The sequence below is a fragment of the Athene noctua genome, chromosome 26 (genome assembly GCF_965140245.1).
Source record: "Athene noctua chromosome 26, bAthNoc1.hap1.1, whole genome shotgun sequence".
In the NCBI taxonomy this organism is placed as follows: domain Eukaryota; kingdom Metazoa; phylum Chordata; class Aves; order Strigiformes; family Strigidae; genus Athene; species Athene noctua.
Window position 1 is genome coordinate 4,530,464 of NC_134062.1, and position 17,810 is coordinate 4,548,273.

The following is a 17,810-nucleotide window of genomic DNA, read 5'->3' on the forward strand; positions in this document are numbered from 1 at the left end:
TATATATATTATATACAGATTTTAAGAGAAAAAAAAAGCCTACGTATCGAGAGGAAGGATTGACCTCCAACACTGGCTGAAATGGAGCGTCTCGGTGGTAGCGTGGGGTGTGTGTGGGGAGGGCTGTGCTCTCCCAGCACTGAGGTGCACTGAGGGGTGCACCTGAGTGTGCTCCCCTGGGCCCATGCACCACTCTTCTGTAATATTCCTGGCTGTTTGTCTGTCTGTCTGTCTGTTTTGTTTTTGTTGTTTCAAAGGGAAGCATCAGAGTGAGTGCCCTCCCCTCCCACCCCTCCCTGTGCATGCAGGTCCCTGATGGACTCTATCTATACGTACAAAGGGGACACTGTCAACTCTCTTACCTTGCTGGCTTCAGGGCAGAGAGGTTTTGGCAATCTTCTGTCAATCCCGTACAGAACTATTCCGCATTTGGAGAGGAGGCCTCCGGAGGAGTTGCTGTAGGTCTGTAGAGAGCAGATCGCACCGGCAATCACCTTCTGTACTTCCAGGAGCAGAAACAGAATTTGCTGTCACGCTGGCCAGCCTGGTTCAGAGAGCAAAGCACAGAATGTAACTGAGCCGAAATGCTTTCTCCAAACGCTGGTTTGCTGCCTCCTGGTACTGATACTGCATTAAGAGCCGAGGAGAGGGTGGGGACGGGAGTATGTGCCTGCAAGGGGTGTGGATGGAGGAAAGGCACACCGCAGGAAGTACGCTTCCATTCCCTTTGACAGTGTCCCCTTTACATCCGCTGTTCTCTGCTTTCTGTGTGCTTGGGCCCCTGCCATTAAGCCATCCCTGTGCTGAAGATCTACATCGGTGCTGAAAGGGCGACTACCCGTGCGGCTTCCCACAGCAGGGGGAGTACCCCGACTTAAAAAAGAAAACCAAAATTAGTATTTATTTGCTCCCTCTACCTTGCTCAGTAAATTTCCCTCCAGCCCCTGGTCTGCGAGACTATTTTGCTTGTTACCACCTAACCTGTACCTTGTCTTAGAAACTCTGCAGGAAAACATTAGGGAGAAAAAGAACCATTTCCTTCGCTGTGGATGTTTACATGACTGCATCTATAGAGCAACAAGGTGTCTGAAAGCCCAGACAAGGTTAGGAAGGGTCATGGGGACCAAAAAAGAAAAGAAAAGAAGGGACTGTCCGTGGGTGGCAGGATAGGTCTGGGGGGGTATCCACAGTGTGAGGCGTCTGACTGGTATCTCTTACAAGCTGGATAGCGAAGGATTTGCTCTGTAAGCAAAGGCAGGTGGTAGAGCTGCATTAAAAAGACAGTATTTGTTTTCACTTGGTCTGGGGGATAATTCCAGCCTCCCACTAGCAGCAAAATGAGGAAGAGGGGCGGCGAGGCTGCGCTGTGCTAAACACCGCTGTGACTGGTAGGGATGCTTGTTTGAATGTTTAATAAATGCTTTCTCATCTTACCCAGCCAGGGAGATTAGGTGATATACAAGGCCCTCAATCTCCACCTTGTTCACCACCAGGATTTTTTCCACCTTCTGAACAGCAGGAGAGAGTCAGCTGCATCTTCCCCTTGCACAAACGTTGCAGTTCTGGCTTGTCTGTCTCTAGCTGCAATGGGTGCTAAAAGAGCAGGGACATAAGGATGAGTAACTGGTCTTCGCACCTCTGTACCAGAAACCCTCGTGGGCACAGCTGTTTGACAAAGTGGAGTCTAAGGAAAACCCTCACAAGCTCTTGCTCCTGCAGTCTAATTAGGGAAAGGTAATGTATGTAGAAGTAACCTGCTGATTTCTCCCAATCTGCCTAAAATTTTTATGACCAGGTGCTAAACACGACATGTCCGACAGAAGACGACTCACATTGAAGGAGTGTGGATGAAGATGGGTTATCAAAAGACATTTAAGGGTGTGAAAGCGAGGTACAATAGGGAAAGAATGTGTCTCGGCAACTAGAGAGTAACATGTATTTATGACTATTTATTTAATTTAATGCTGCTGACTACTGTACTGCTCCCTGACTTGTCTCCAGGGAGGCTGCTGAAATGGCTACTGTACAATGAAACTGAGGTGCTAGTGCCTGGGAGGGGCATTCTGTGTCTCATCTTGGGACAGGAGGGCCCTGACTCTCCACTCTGACTTGCCACACAGGCCGGGAGTCCTGTTTCCCCATCCCATAAATTACTAAGCACAGAAAAATCCCCTGCTGCCCATCTTCCACTTTTCTAGAATTTAATTTCAAGCATCAAGAAAGAAGACAGAGGGGAAGCCCTGTGCTTGCCACCTTGCCCATGCCAGAAGAGAAAAAAGCCACCTGTTGAGAATAGAAACCTGGAGCGTGGCAGGTCTCTGCCACCTGGCCAGGAGGGTTTTGTAGACAGACATGACCCATCGAGAGGCAGAGAAACCCACCTGTGTGAGAGGGGTGAGAATAAATGCTAGGGATCAGGGTTGGTTTCTTGCCCATTTCACATTCCCTTGGTAGTTACAGAGGAAAGAAATCCATTCAGCCATCCTTGGGTGCTTCTTCCTCTGTGCGTTATTCCAGAGTACTGTCCCGTTGGATTTGGGATGTTCCTGCTAACATGGCTTCCTCAGGCTTGCTCCTGCAGACAGAACGGCACAAGCTCCGTTAAATTAATGCAAGGCCACGCAGAGCCAGCTGTAACAGTCTCACTGGGTGAGCAGAGTGAATATTGGCGATTACTTTAAACTGGGTTTAACATGTTTGACATATCCTGACGCACAGTCATATTAAAATCCTTCAATAAAGAGCATGAAGGTGGTGGTCACCCAACAGAACCTTGCACATGTGGTGCCCTTCAGGCCGAGGAAGGTTTCTCTTTGAGGCCTTAGGTTTCTTTTTCTCTGATTCCTAGTTACTGACTTTCTTTTTGCCATTTGGCAGCAAGTCTGGCTTGGGAGTTGGATAGGAGTCATGATCTTTATTGCCTCTTAATTGTATCACAGTAGTAATAAAAGAGAAAAGCAAGGTGTTTTCCTTAAGGCAAAACCCACAACGGCACTAAAGGTGAGGGCTTAAAATAAAACCTCAGCATGTTTTCATCTAGATGCCTTCCTCTAGAGAGCTGTGATAGGGGTCACCTGCTGCTGCAGCCGAGTCCCAACTGCCAGATGAATTCCTTTTGCAGCCATAGACCGTTTTGGACCCATCATTTTTTATTTCCTGGAGAAATTAGTAACGCTTTCTAGGAGCAAGGCCGAGCAACCTGAGCAACGTTACAGGGGGTGGAACTTCTGCCTTCCCTAAGCAGTCAGAGCCAAGTTGTAGTTTGGCTTCCAGTGTCAGAATTCTGCTTCTTTCCTCGCTTGCCTGTGCCAGAAATCCCAGGGCAGGGGTACTTTTTTTTGCAGCACCTCACAGACGTGGTCCCCTGCTGAGTCCTCCCTCTGACCCTTCTGCTGCTGCTCAGCTGCCAGGTGAGCGCAGCCAGGTTTTGATTTGCAGAATCTGAACAACTACGAAAGAAAATTTTATTATTTTTTTTTTAAAAAAAGCATTTCTCCAGCCAAATGTGAAAACTAATGCCAACAGCTTGTAGCCTAATTCTCGCCAAGTAAGATGCTACCTACTGGGAGGAGGGACTGAAGGCTCTGATTTGCCAGTTTGTGTATCTGTCTCACCTGTTTATATGGGAGAAGAATACACTCACTAATCCTAGCTTGATACAATCTCACTTCTGATAATACATGCCGTCCCATGCTTGACCTTAAGAGAGGTGTTTGGATTATGGCATCTGGGACCAGCTCAAAGTGAATTTGAGACCTGGGTAACTCCTACGCAATCACCCGTTCATAGATACTGAATATATCTAGTGCAGCACCTGCGTGTAACATCTGTGAAGGACCAAAAGACACAGGTTATTCCAGGGGGTAAGATCAGAAGCATGTGCCCAAGGCGGGGGCATTGCTGGGTCTGCACGTGCTGCTTAAAAGAGAGGAAGGTACCTGCAGGGGTAAGAATGGAGCTGGCTATGAATTCACTGGGTAACCATGCTGTTGTGGGGCTCAACAGCTAACCAGTAATCCAAGGCACACTTCAGGCAGAAAACTTTGATATTAATTGATATTAACTGCTACTAACTTCCGCATAAATCCCTTCTGTCTCTCGAATCCTTTGGGAGAAGAGAAAGAAGCCGCATCCCTTTGCTCTCCCCTGACATCCCTCCATGATGCTGCTGACGTAACCTGTGTGTAAACGCACGCTCTGCAGCCAGCCGTGGTCTGGGGCAGCAGGCTGCCGTTGGACCACCTCACCCCACTTCTTTGCTTTAGAGCCAGCAAAAGGAAAACCTTTATTTATGATATGCCACATGCCTTTATTATAAACGTGAGCCCCTGTTGAAAGAGGCAAGGTTTCAAAGCATGGTGCTTTGCTGGATTTAAAGCACCATCTCAAAACTGCCTCTGAAAAAGATGCCTGCATTGCCATAGCCCTTCTCAGAAAGCCTGGCCTGCTTAACCCGGGTTCTTACCAGACAGACCCCATTGGTTTCAGCAGCTCACCTGGGTGTGGACGAGGACAGAGTTTTTAGCTTACGTGTCTCCTCAGGGTACTTGAAATAAGACTTACTGGATACGCTCTACAGTAATTTCTGTGCAGATACACCGAGGTGAACAACGTTGTTGCAGACCTCATGCTTTGGTTTTCCACATGTCAGAGAAAAAACAAACAGAAGGGTGTGCATAGAGGCAGGTTTTGGTGAACACAGCACCTCTGTGTCGCGTGGCCTTAATTAATCCCTCTCCCTTTCCTGGTAGCTTTGCCATCTCAGATGTGTGTTTCCGTCATCTTTCACTGACCCTAAGGCACATAAATAGAGGAGATGGACGAGAGGGCAGCCCGCAGCTTTCACACTAAGACAGAGGGCTGGAGATCGTCTCCAACCCTAAAAAGACCCGCGCTGCTCACACGGACTGAGCTGCAAACAGGAGGTTAGTGTCAGGGGTTTGGGGCAGTGAATCCCTTCTGGATAGTTAGAAGGGACTTTCCATGCTCCTAGGAGTGGGAGAACATTTGGGACTCCTCTTTCCCTGAGGTTCATTTAGGTGAGCAGTAGCACCAAGCCAGCAGGTGAGCTGATGCCTGTGCAGGCTGGTACCCAGGTGCACGTGGCCTCCGGGCTAGCGCTGTGAGCTGGGAAGGGGCTCTGTCCCCAGTCGGGGCACCTGGGCACACACCAAATACTCCTCTGCCATCGGGGCAGAGATGCTGCACTCTACCCCTCAGCTTCTGCTTTCCCCAAGGGCGAGAGAAGCAGTTCCCAATTCAGAGGTGGGACTTCTGGGTCCACAGTACACAGAAAAGCGGAGTCAGTAACAAACACTTTAAAGCAAGAGTGCCGGGCTCGGGGGAGGCAAGGTTTGTCAGGGCAGCTGCTGCTGCCCCACAGCTCTTGACAGACCAAGTGCTGAACTCCGAGACCTTTCCGAGAGGATCTCTGCCAGGCTTGCTGCCACTGAGGTGTTCCATGGCACGGTCAGGGGGACTCTGGCTTAGTCTTTTCAGTCTGAGCACTAGCTAAAGTAGCTGGCAGGGCCTTGCTTAAAACCGTACTCAAAGCAGAGACTCTTAAACCAAAGCATCCGAGGTAAGTGGCTCACAGGACGTTTGTGTCAGTGTAGTTTCCGAGACGCGGCTGTGCTGGCTCCCCGGCCCGTTCCCCCTGCCCGGCATGCTCCGACCTCTCTGTGCTTGCAGGCTCCACGCGTCTCTCTGTGCCATAACACCTTTCTTTTTCTAGATGTGCACACTGGCCAAATAATCTCCTGTCTTGATCTACTGCCGATTGAGCTTATTTCCCAGTCTAGCCAGGCAGCATGGGCTTAGCTCGTAGCATGGGTACGCAGCGCGCCATGCCCTCCTCTCCCACCCCCGTTTTGCAGTCGCTTGCTACAGCTTTTCCCTCTCCCCTCACACCTTCACTGCTGGACAATCATTCCCTGTGTCACAGGCGGACTGACCTGGTGCTGTCCCTGCTCGCCTTTCCTTGCCGCAGTCTGTATGCTCTTTAAGTGAATGTGTTTTATTTTTTTTTTCAGTAGGGAAAAGGTCTTCCTTCTGCTGAAGGAATTGTATTTGCACATGGCTCAGGGAGGTACCTCCTCTGGCCGTTTCTGTTACCTCACTCATTTAGGCCAGTTCCATTGCTAACGTTAAATGGCCACCTTCCCCAACCCAAACTCCCGGATTAAGTTAGGGAATAAAACCAAGGTGCAGCTCAGGTTCTAGAGCCATTTGGTCGTGTCTCAGTTTGGGCCCAACCTGCCTCGGCAGCGTTAGGATTTGGGAGAGCAGCTGTCACAAAATGGCAGCTTTATCCAGCAAAGAGGCAGAGCAGACACTTACCGGAGCAGACACAGAAGCACTAACCTGGCTCCCGGCCCGACGCGGTCAGGGCGGAGGGAGGAGCAGCAGAACCATCGCAGCGTTACAACCGCCCGGGCCTGGCACCCTTCTGGCAGCACTTCATCTCCCATTGCACGCTCCAGGGCTGGATAAAGCTGCTAAAAACCACCCAAGGCCCTGGATCCTGCAACCCCAACGGCTGCGCGTGCGCCGCAGACGAGCGAGGATCGCCTCACGCCAGCGCGGAGGGGGAGCGGGTCCCACACTCGCCCTGCGTGTCCCTTGGGGGTGTCACCACCGCTGCGGGGGGCTGTTGGCCGAGGCCGATGCGCCTGTAGCGCTCACCTGAACTCCAGGGTGGGGTGGGGGAGGAACCGTGGTTTTGTTTGAGGAGTTGTCTAACTGTCAGAAACTTTGCGCTGTGCGCAAAATGCGGTAAAATGATAATGAAACTTACCTGCTAGAACCTAGGAATTGTAAAGGCTATGCAGCCAAAACTTAATGTAAAGTAGCTAGTACAATGGAAGTACGGTATAAATTAAAAAAAAAAAAAAATCTACCAAACAAACAGTGCGACTTGTGAGTGCTTTGTTCTTTTTATTATCCTGCCTATTCTAAAGTCTCTTCTGTCACTTCCAAACACAGAGGGAGTCTTTTCAGAGACCACCCAGGACCATCTCTCCAGGACACTGCCTGCCTTTAACACCACCCTTGAAAAAAAAATCCCAATTTTGGGGTTTGTTGTTTGGTTTTTGTTTTTGTTTTTTTTTTGCTATGAGAATCTTGAGCAAAAGTTACACACCGTTTTCTCCTGCCTAGAACACCACAGGGCAATAGTCATATCTGTCTGCAGGAACTGGAAAAGTGGAAGATAGGTCCAAAAAAAGCATCTTGAAGATGCGTGTGAGATCTAGAAGGTGCAGGACTAGAGGATGGCCCTTCTTTACCACCTGAGGTAGCTCTCAAAATGTTCTGCTTTTACTCCTTTTTTGACTTAACAGTATGACACCAGAGAGTTTTCAATGCTTCACGGGGTCTGAGGAGCAGAGTTGAAGTGGGAGAGAGGTTACATGACCTTACCTAAAAATCACCAGGGGCGTCAGTGCCGTGGTCAGTGACGGAAACTCTGGATTTACAATCTAGTCCCTCCTCTGTTGCTGTGGGTTTAGAGTGAGGATTATGCCCAAGATCTCCCTGAGGCCAGGCAAGATGGCTTAGGGCAAATGAAGACATCCAACTGGATTTTTCCTCTTTTGGATATTAGGTTTTAAGGAACCGGTGCCCAGACTACAAATGTGCTTCATCTGGAAAATGCGCTCGAGTTGCCGGACTCGGCTCTAGACTTGAGAGTGATCCTACTGTGAAGATTGCAGTGTGGTAGTTCACCACTAAAACAGGAATTTTGAACGAGTGCCAGTTAGAAAGCTGGCCTGGGCCTGACTGTGTCATGGAGTAATTTCTGTGATTTCAGCAACACATAAAAAGCAGCGGAACAAAGCAGAGGAAATTCCATAGGTGGAAGCATGCCTTGATTCACAAGCACTTTGTAACTATTTAGAAGCGGTCAGTGTAGCAAAATTCGTCAACTCTTGCAAGCAGTATAGGCTCCATTGCAGCAGGGATGTAACAACATCTGCTATATGAAACAAAACAACCTTCCCCCGTCTTGTCTTAAGGTACAATTCCACCCTGGCCAACATTTCTGGTTTGTTTGGATTTTTTTTTTTTTTAATTTTTTTTTCTCCTTGTAATTCTAGTTGTTGAGCTCAACTAATCTATATTTGAAGCCAGGAAACAAGTTTTACTCTGGTTTTAGAGCACTACAATAGAAAAGGTAAGTTTGCCTGGGAAACACTGACTTTACGGTGTGATTCCTGTGCAGTGGTGGACGATTGACAATGAATGCTGACTAGTCAAACCAGTGCCTAATTATCGCAAGAAAGAATTAACGATTAACTAGGAAAAAATAAGCGGTTTCTGTCTATTCCTCTAGGTGGTGCTACATTATAGTATGAGACTACTATCACAGTTACAAAAGGTACTACCATTTTACAAAGCCGTCCCTCCTTTCCCTGGGAGGGCTGTGTGTGCTATTTAATTTCCTTGCCTACTTGCATCAGGCTGTTTTCCTTTCGGCAAAGCTCGTCCTACTGGCGTGCCTGTCCTTGCAGAACACAGCTCCGCGAGTTATTCCTGTCACTGTGTCTCCATCTACTTGAAGAGTAAACCTGCTGTGCAAGGCAAATGGAAGAAACTAAGAATTTTGACACTTGCTCAATGAAGGGCGGGGGGACCATACAGGGGATTCTTATACTTACATCATATTGCCTCCCAAAGTAGCAGTATTTCAGGATCTATATTCTCAGTTCCCTCCTCCAGAAGCAAGTGTGAACATGGCACAGGGACTCATCCTTCCTACTACACATTTTCAACAGTTCTAATGCATTACAGTCCTCATCCTACTCTGCCCGCGCGCAGGCATCCCAGAGTCCAGAGCAACTTGCCAAGCAGCAGCTAATTAATTAAATTTTTTCTGTTTTAACACCGAGAAGGCTGCTTGGGCTGTAACACATGGCAGATCACCCTAAGATGACCTCACTCCGTCCTGCAGGTCAGAGTAACATGGCATACATACCCTTTACCTCTGCAATGGAGAACTAGCATATTTAGCAAATAAAGGTGGTGGTGACAGCAGCTAAGAAATGACAACATTTACAAAGCCATTAACATGATGATGGGGCTGAAACTTGGGAAGGAGCCGTGCTGCCCACACCCCTGTGCCCTTTGCTCAGCATGCTTCAAAAAGAAGAGTCCTTTAGCAAATGGGCTGGCAGCTCAGAATGGAGTCATGAGGCCAAAGTCAAGGCTGTACAGAGTCCAAGGCAAATGGAAGAGAATTTACACTTCCCCGTATTTCCTCCCGACGGCGCAGAGCTCCCCCTCAAACCTGGCTGGCATGACGTGGTCCTTCTGTCTTCAGAGCCCCTGCAATCGAGAGAATTCCTCTTGGAGCACTTGACCTTACTGAAGTGAGGATCGTGATGTAATTAGCACGATAACTGACAGGACATGAACAAGACTTTACAAGATCTAGATTTTGGTCTTTTGCACACAGAGTCCTTCCTAGCAGACACTTCCTTGGCAGACAGTGCCTATTCCCAACTCCACAGGAACAGGCAAAGGAGGCGTAATTACACCACGGCTGGGAAGCGACCATGTGTGTTGGTTAGAGGTTTAAGGGGATGTTATAGTCCCACCACCTAAAGATACCTATATTGCTTCTGAGGCCCCTGGGGAGGCTCCGGGAGTCTCCCCCCCACCGTTTCGCCAGCCTCACGCACACCCAACCCGCTGTGAGCTGACAGGCTGACGGACTCGAGCAGGGATCGACCGACTCCTCATCGCCTACCTTGGTGCCGTTGGTTCCGCTGGCTCCTCTCTGCTATTCCTCCACAGGCACAGCACAGTTTTCCTTGTTTTCTGATGGAATCGCGAGATAGTCTGTCCTGTAGTCGGAGGGAAGGAGGAAAGCATAACCTCAAGTGCAAAAAGCAGTTTGGGTCCATTCACCCTTGTACTGAATGCCCATGAGTATATCTAACGTAACAAACGTCACCTGCAGAAGATGCTCGCAGTAGGAAACTCTCCTCGGCACATTCAGGAGCAGACACTGAGCCTTCCCTACTGCTAGATCCTATGCACGCAGCTTCCTACCACATACAATCCCCAAGCCAAGTATGTAGAAAGATGGGAACAGGCCAGTATAAAAATCAGAACATCCCTCCTGTGTCAGCTTTGCCTGCGAGAGCTCTCTGAGGCAGCCCTGCCAGGAGAGCACCTCTGCGCCGCTCAGCAGCGGGGCCACGCTCCCTCCCCGGGGCACTGTGCAAGCGTGCTGCCTCCTTTGGCACTCCCACACCCCGCAGTGGTGTCAGGCAGCAGCATCAGCTGGGGACGGGCAATAGCAAAGTTGGGTCTTGCAGTCTGAGACATCTGAAGGACCCTCACACAACAGCTCGTGTCTGGAGGGATTTCACACTTACGCGTTTTCCTGGGCAGCCTCCTCTGCCTTAGAGACTTTCCTGTAGCAATACACCATTTCTATCAGCAGCCACAAGGTGAGGAAGACCAGCAGAATGTACATCATAATTTCGGAGATGACCGAGGTGAAGTCTTCTCCAGCTGTTAAGAAAATGAAATAACCTCTGAGCATTTACACACAGCTCCACAGACACTTTCCACCCTCCTGTCGTCCTTCCTGACCCGCCTTGCCAGGGATACCCAGGTGCCACTACACCACGAGGGGGCAAAAGAGTGGGAGCAGGAGAAGCTCCACACAGGATACGCCAGCAGCGACCCCACTCTGTGCTTCCAGAGGAATCAAACAGGCGCAGGCTTGTGTGTCTTGCACTCTGCCACCCACACGTTCACAGGGATCGCTCCCCGTTAGCGATCTCACCTCCACACCCGCTTTCCTTTGTGCGTTCCACTCCCTGGTGTAACTTTATTGTGTCTCCAGTGATTTGAAAGAGATCAAAACACAGAGATGCTTGTGGGGAAGAAGGGAAGGGAAGACACAGCAGAAAAAGATGAGGGCTAAAAGCTCACATCCCTCTCTGAAGGGAACAGCAGAATTCCCACTGGTTTCCAACAAGCCAGGATTTCAGCACTGAACTCAGCAAAATCAAGAGGAACAAAGACTGAGGAGCATCGCAGAGGGAAGGAGGGACTGGGAGAGGGTGGAAGCGAGGGACTGATATCAAAATGGAGAATGAATCCTTCCACGAGGGAGGGGGCGGAAGCAAGGAAGCAGCTGCTGCGGGTACCCTGGCAGAGGCTGTGCTGGAGCATCCTGGAGCTGCCAGGGGACAAGTGAGGGTTCTAGGCAGAGAAACCACAAACCTCTGCTTCCTTCTTGTGCCTGCCCAGCTGTTGCCCCAGCCTGCCGAGCTTATTCTACCTTCCCACATTCACACACAACCACTCGGAGCCTAAAAAAGAGGCTGCAGCTGGCAATCAAAACGCAGGGCTTTCCTCCTAAACCCTGCATAGAGTTTGTTGCAGACAATTATCTGGCAGCTCAGTGTCCCTGCTTCTGCAATGCAATGACAAACCCTACCCCTGGATGACAACACCCACGGCCAGTTAAGGCACAGCACGCTTTCTGCCAGTCCTTCGTACCCTCCTCCACCACGGTGAGGTGGATCAGTCTGGAGCTGGTGAAGAGAGGTCGGTGAATCTCAAACTCAAACTCCCGGGTGATGTTACAGGTGTAGATACCCGAATCATTCAGGGTCACATTTAACACAGTGATGGATACATCCTGCATGTCTTTACTCCCGTTCCACTGTAACCGGCCACTGAAGCGGCTTGGAAATTCATGGTTGGCTTTCCTGTACTCGTAGATCTGTGAGGAAATGGGAAGGGGTATTCTGATTAATCACCAACTCGTATCTCGGACAACGAGACAGCATATGCAGGGAAGAACATCATCCTCTGGCTACACACGTGTACGCTCTGGGATATGGCTCCCTTAGTAACAGCAGCTATTCAACTCTATTGTCTTTTACCTCAAAAATCTGAGACTACTTTACAAAAGGCAGAAAACCGAATTATCTCCGTCACAGAGGTAGAAAAACTAAGGCACAGAAAAACAGACCCACATGTGGACAATGACACAAAAGATCAGCAACGGAACTAAAAACCAGGATCCTGCAGTCTTCGTGCCTGGCCTGTCAGTCACTGCGTGTAAGATCATCTTAAAAAGGAACCACAGAATAAATAAAGCAAAGACAAACATCCCTTTTCGGCCAGCCCTGAGATGTTCAGCTGAAACAGAAGTGTTGCGGGATAAATATAACCGTGTGAAAACGGCACCTCAGAAGAGCAGAGCTTGGGTGGCTTTCGCAGGCCTAATCTCCTGCCAGTTTCTGGCTGACCATAGTCCCTCTCATTAATCTTGCCTGCCCAGTGCACTTTCCTTTGCAAACTTTGGCAAATGTATCACCCAGGTCGCTGAAAGTGAATTCCTGTCTCTCATTTCTTAGCGCGGCCCCTTTAGTTCTCAGAATATTTGTCATCTTGCCTGGCCCTGCTCAGTCCCAGTGAAATGCAACCGCTGATCTAATGCTTCATACTCAGATAAACCTGCTAGAAACGTGTGCACCCAGCCTTTATCTTGTTTTCCATTTTACCAGTTACCCCTTGGTCTGTTTTGATTCTCTCTGAAAACAAATTTTACCTTTTCCTGACAGGGATCCAAACCAACTCAGAGATCCTCCCACCATCAGGACACCACTGCTTTTTCTTTGAGGCAAAATGTAGTAAATTCCGTCCTGCAGATGTGTCAGAGCCCTACTTAACCTCTAAAGATCAGCTCTGCGATTCAGAAGTGTCCTAAGAATAGAGACTTGGCCCCACACTATTTCCCTTCTTGATTTCCTTGCATACTAGACTTTAGGTATTCAAGGAACGGAATTGGAGGTGTATGTACAAACCCAAATGTCTGAACTCAACAGTAGGTTCTGGCTCTGCCTGCTGTGTGCCCAAGTATGGAAATCAGCTTAGTGAGGAAAAGACACTTTAGTTACTGCTCAAGAGCGGTGCTGTGGAACCTCTGGGGGAAAATGCTGCAGAAATTGTGAAGATCTGCAGCTTGGAGCTGAACTCCAAGCTCCTCTCTCCTCTGTGGTATGAAAGCAGCCTGCTGGGCACTTCTATAGACTTTGAGTAACAATGTGGCAGAAAGCTTCTGTTCATATTTGGGTCTCTCCTTCCCTTAGAGAGTCCTCCTTGGGGATCCTGCTGCAGGACAAACTTACACTCCGAGAAATACTTTTTGGCTTCTCCCACATGAGTTCACTGGACTGTTTCACAATAAGACCTATGAAAACAAGGCTTCAGCTACCAAACATACATACAGGTTCATCTTTTCCACCCTCCGGCCTGTAGAACCATTCCACCACCGTGCTGGCTGTCACCTCTTCCCTCTTCATGCAGGAGATGCAGAGAAGCTTCATGTGTGTTCCTTGGACAGCCTCTGTCTCGGAGGGAACTTCAACACATACTGCAGAACAAAAACCAGCTAGGGAAGAGGAGCAGCAGAGAAGAAGCATAAGACAGAATTAGAGAGACGTCAGTTATCCACATCTTGGCATTTATGATCACATCCTCCCAAACGGAAAACTGTTTCATTCATTACTAGCACCCTCTGACAACAGATCAGTCTCAAATGCCAAATTTTACCAAGCTTCCTTCTCTGAGATATACATAATTCATAATAATTAACAGAGGGTGATCGCTTCATGCGGATTTACCCTCTCTAGCATCTGCTTTGCCACAACTTTAATTTTTCCCGTAGTAATTAATGCCACTTTAGAGGCATTGTTGCTCTCTCCCATGCCTGCTGAGCATGCTCCTCCTAGAGTAGCAATTACAGACTAGAATGAGAGAAAGCCCAGAATTGAAGCGTGGAGGAGCAGCTCACTCTTTGTGCTAAGTTAAAAGGTCTGGACCTTATAATCTGGCAACGTGTTCAAAACTGGGAGGATTTGCCACCCTTCCTGTTTCTAGGTTTCATAAGCAGTACTGGGAACCGAGACGCTTGGACTCGAGTAAATTTGGCAGCGGGAAGAGTTATTGATTTTACATGCATTCCTGTTCAAAATGCTTCCAATCAGATCTGTGGTAACACTGGCAACTACAAAATACTGCTCTCCCCCAAAACGACAAAAATCACCGTCTGTGAAGGCACATGCTTGGTGAGAAAAGGCATGCTTCAGCACCACGTCTCAGACTAAATCCCTGCTGACATTTGGGCTAAACGAAACTGGGTTCTGTCTGTCCAAACCTGCCCCCGAAGCCTAGAGGTTAACTCATGGAAGGTGCTGACTTTGCTGGCTGCTCCCTCCTCCCCAGCCTCTGAGATACCGTTAACCCCTTCCCTCGAGCGCTGTATTAGCCCAGACCTAGCCTAGAAACAGTCCGATTCCAATTCTCCGGTACTACCGGCTCCATGGGCAGCACCAGCTTTCTAGAAGAAATAAGGAAGAAGCCACTGGACCATGCTTTACTCTGGTTAAACGAGACACGCACAGGCAGATACGCCCCACGCAGAGCTGCGGGTGTACGTGTACATCAGATGTAGCTGCCTTGGGAAAAACTAACCAACGTTTTCTTGGCTGAAGCAGAAAAACCATAATCACCGCGGAATAGTTTTACTCCAGGTTATATTGACTGCACGGAAAATTAGCACTAACGTGCGCTGCTTGACGGTTTGCACGTCCTCCCTGAGGCAACTAAATGTTAAATTACCTCGCAAATTTCAGAACAGCAGCCAAGGGGCAACAGTAAAGGACTTGCACGAGTATTAAAGCACACGCTCTGCGCCCTGAGCCTACTTAGCGGTACCGTATTTTCTCCGCTGGCGTTAACTCCGTTACATCCCTCCTAACTCTACGGGAACGTTGTTTCCTTCTCCCTTTGTAAACAAAAAAAGCCGCTTTGAGGCTGGGTCCTCCCGGGAGCGTTAAGGGAACCTCGGTCGGAGCCGCGGTGCTTGCAGACCCCTCCTGCCGGGGGCGAGCACCGCCTTCGGGGGGCAACCTGGCTGAAGGGAAGAGGGAAGGGAAAGCACCTACCCCAGAGCACCAACGCGAGCCAAGAGGCACAGACCAGCCTGGGCGGCGCAGCCATCGCTCCGAGCCGGGGGCGACTCCGCTCGGTGGCCGCGGGTCCCGCTCCCTCCTCACCGCGCAACAGGATGCGCCGGGCGGCGGCCGGGGATGGCGAAGGCGCCGGTTGCCCGCGGCCGCGGGATCCCCGCGGGGCCGGGCCGGGCTCCCCGCGGCAGCACCACGGACAGGGCCGCGGGCGCGGACAGCTCCGCTCCGCTCCGCGCGGGCGCGGCCGCCGCCTTCCTCCTCCTCCTCCTCCTCCTCCGCGGAGCAGCAGGTGGCTGCGCGGCTCAGCGCGGGGCGGCGCGGCCCGGGGCTGGGAGGTGGCAACCGGCGGCCCTTTGTTCTGCCGTTGGGCAGGGGAGGGGAGCGCGCATCGCTGCGCGGGGGCGCAGATTCTCTGCGTACCGGCAACGTCTGCGCGGAGCCCAGCCTCGCCCGGGCGGGGGGCACGGCCGGCCCCAGGCATGCGCGGCCGCCTCCCTCCCTCCCTCCCTCCTCCCACCCGCCCTCCCCCGGCCCCGGGCTCCTCCCGGCCGCGGAGAGGGAGCCCCGGGCTCGGCTCTCCCCACCGAGCCAAGGGGCTACCGGGGCTCCTGCGGGGCCACCGGAGCGGCCAGCGCCCGGGCATCCTCCTGCAGGCTGCACGGAGCGGAACGGGGGCACCGGCTCCAAGGTAGAGGCAGGGGCGGGAGTTATCCACGCGGGGTCACAAAGGCCCCCCCGCCCCTGAAATAGGGTTTGACACAAGCGCCTGCCCAGCTCTGAAGGTCACAGGGAAATCCTCTCTGCTCATGTTCCAGCCTGATTTCCCAGGAGTTTAATACCAGCAGCAGGCTGGGCTTTCTCCTCTTGGACTGGGGCCACTGTGGCCCGAAGGGCTTCTCCAACTTTGAAGGTCACAGTGGACAGAAAGGGGGGAAAAAAAAAAAAAAAAAAAAAGCTTGTTAAATGTGCTCTCTCTTTTTAAAGCATCTGCTCCGATGGCAGCTCGATAAACAGCACGATCTATTGAATTAAACCTGACCAGCCCCAGCAGAGAACCACACGTGAGCAACTCCCTGTGCCAAAACTCAGAGCGCAGACAGCAAGACCCACCCAAACAGAGACATCTGCAGTCGTTAGAAAGCATCAGCTTCGAGCCCTTCAGCTGGCCACAAGGCTGCTGGTGGTGGCCACCACCACAGCTCTGGGGCAGGCTTGGTGCTAAGGGCACACACATGCAGTCCAGCCTCTACGCTGCTTAAGCAGAGCAGGCGCAGAGCAGAGACAGCAACACTTTTCCTAGATATCATCGAATCATGTTTGTATCAGCAAGTGGCATTCATCATCTGCCAGTAGCCACACACAGAGCAACTGCCTCCACCTCACCCTTTACAGCCTCCCGTGACAACTCCAAGTAATTCCTAGCTAAGGACATCTTCCTGAATCCTCGCTCTGCTTCGTTTTACTGACAGGTTACTCCACCCTGTTCCAGGCCACCTCTGGTTGTGACCCCCAAAACCTTTGCAGCCCTGAATATAACAGCAGGGCCTGACCAAAGCCACACCAGTCCCCACACACTGGCCACCAGGCTGCCAAACCTCTTTGGGTTATTGCGCACTCCTACCAGCAAATTACTCAAAAAAACACCTATTTAACGTGTCTCCCAAGAGTCAGGTGTGACTACAGGGACCAACAGCTTGCGAGTCAGTGGCCTGTGGACACGAGAAACAGACTTCCAGTTGCCCCCTTAGAAGCCATGAATCTCCCTACTTAAAAACTGACTTTTCTCCACGGGAAGACAAAGCGGCAGCCACGATACCCAGAGATGATAGAAGGATGTAGCCTCCTCCATTGAGCCATTTGTTTGCCTCCCGTTGGCCCTTGCTATATTTGTAACAACTCAACAAAGAGAAGGGCAGGCTAAGCACAGGGCTCACTCCTATCTCTTCTGGAACAATCCAGCCCGTGTGTGGCGGATGAGAGTGCTGATGGGGGTGTTTTTTTATAGACACGGGAACTACAGGACGATGTCCCCAGCCACCTCGTTTGACAACCACCTGTTTCATGAAGTACAGTGGAAATCACATCTGTTCTCAGGAAGCCAGGTGCACCGCCAGAAAACAGAACGTGGATCAGCAGAGCTGTGCTCTTTGTGCTACGGCTGCTCCAATTACATCTATTATGGAAAATCCTGCCAGGGAGGAGAGAGAGGGTCTGAGAGGATTAAGAGGAAGCGGCAGCTCTACAACACGGATTCTGGCAGCGGCCTGACTGACCCTTCAACCCGTTGCACTCCTGCCTCAGCACAGCCCTGCCATCAGGTGCCTTGGTGCTCCCCCAGGTAGAAACAGGACCCCTTTTCTCCTCTCACCCCAGGCACTCCAGTACTCACCTGATAATCAATTTAAATGATAGCGACAAACAAACATCCTAAAAAAGTACCAAGTTGTCATGGAATCATAGAATGATAAAAAGGTTTGGGTTGGAATGACCTTAAAGACCGTCTAGTTCCAACTCCCTTCTAGGGCAGAGACACCTTCCACTAGCCCAGGTTGCTCAAAGCACGTTGCTGGCTCACAGTCAGTTTTCCATCCACTAATACCCCCACGTCCTCCTCCATGGGGCTGCTCTCAACCCACTCGGGTCACTCGTGTACAGACCCCAAGCACCTCCTGCTAGACAGGTGTTCTAGCTGCTCTGTAAAGAAGGGAAATTGGGCCCAGAGGTGAAGAAAACCTCTGGTGAAACTGGGCTTGGATTTGGGCAGATTGTAACACAAAAAGCCAGGGGTTAGGGAAGCAGATGGAGATC

The 17,810-nt window shown here is 50.6% G+C and overlaps 1 protein-coding gene across 2 annotated transcripts; it reads right to left on the bottom strand.

Moving 5' to 3' along the window:
* Positions 1-68: 68 nt before the first annotated feature.
* On the bottom strand, positions 69-15,483 carry SCN3B (sodium voltage-gated channel beta subunit 3). 2 transcript variants are annotated; one of them, XM_074927283.1, is made up of 7 exons: positions 14,979-15,483; positions 13,260-13,423; positions 11,521-11,746; positions 10,383-10,521; positions 9,749-9,845; positions 2,382-9,324; positions 69-1,593 (listed from the first exon to the last, which is right to left on the bottom strand). In XM_074927283.1, the coding sequence occupies exons 1-5, from the start codon at positions 15,481-15,483 to the stop codon at positions 9,782-9,784; spliced, it is 1,098 nt and encodes a 365-aa protein (XP_074783384.1). In that variant the 3' UTR covers positions 69-1,593; positions 2,382-9,324; positions 9,749-9,781. The 2 variants fall into 2 exon arrangements, with proteins under 2 accessions (XP_074783384.1, XP_074783385.1); XM_074927284.1 differs by having other exon boundaries at positions 69-544; positions 1,435-9,324.
* Positions 15,484-17,810: the final 2,327 nt, after the last annotated feature.

Excerpts from the sequence above, each read along its gene's own strand:
- SCN3B (XM_074927283.1), bottom strand. The coding sequence starts at position 15,483 with ATGCCTGGGGCCGGCCGTGCCCCCCGCCCGGGCGAGGCTGGGCTCCGC. Across the intron at positions 13,424-14,978 it reads GCTCGCGTTGGTGCTCTGGG|CTGGTTTTTGTTCTGCAGTA; the intron begins GTAGGTGCTTTC and ends CCTCTTCCCTAG. Across the intron at positions 11,747-13,259 it reads AGGGTGGAAAAGATGAACCT|ATCTACGAGTACAGGAAAGC; the intron begins GTATGTATGTTT and ends ATTTCCTCACAG.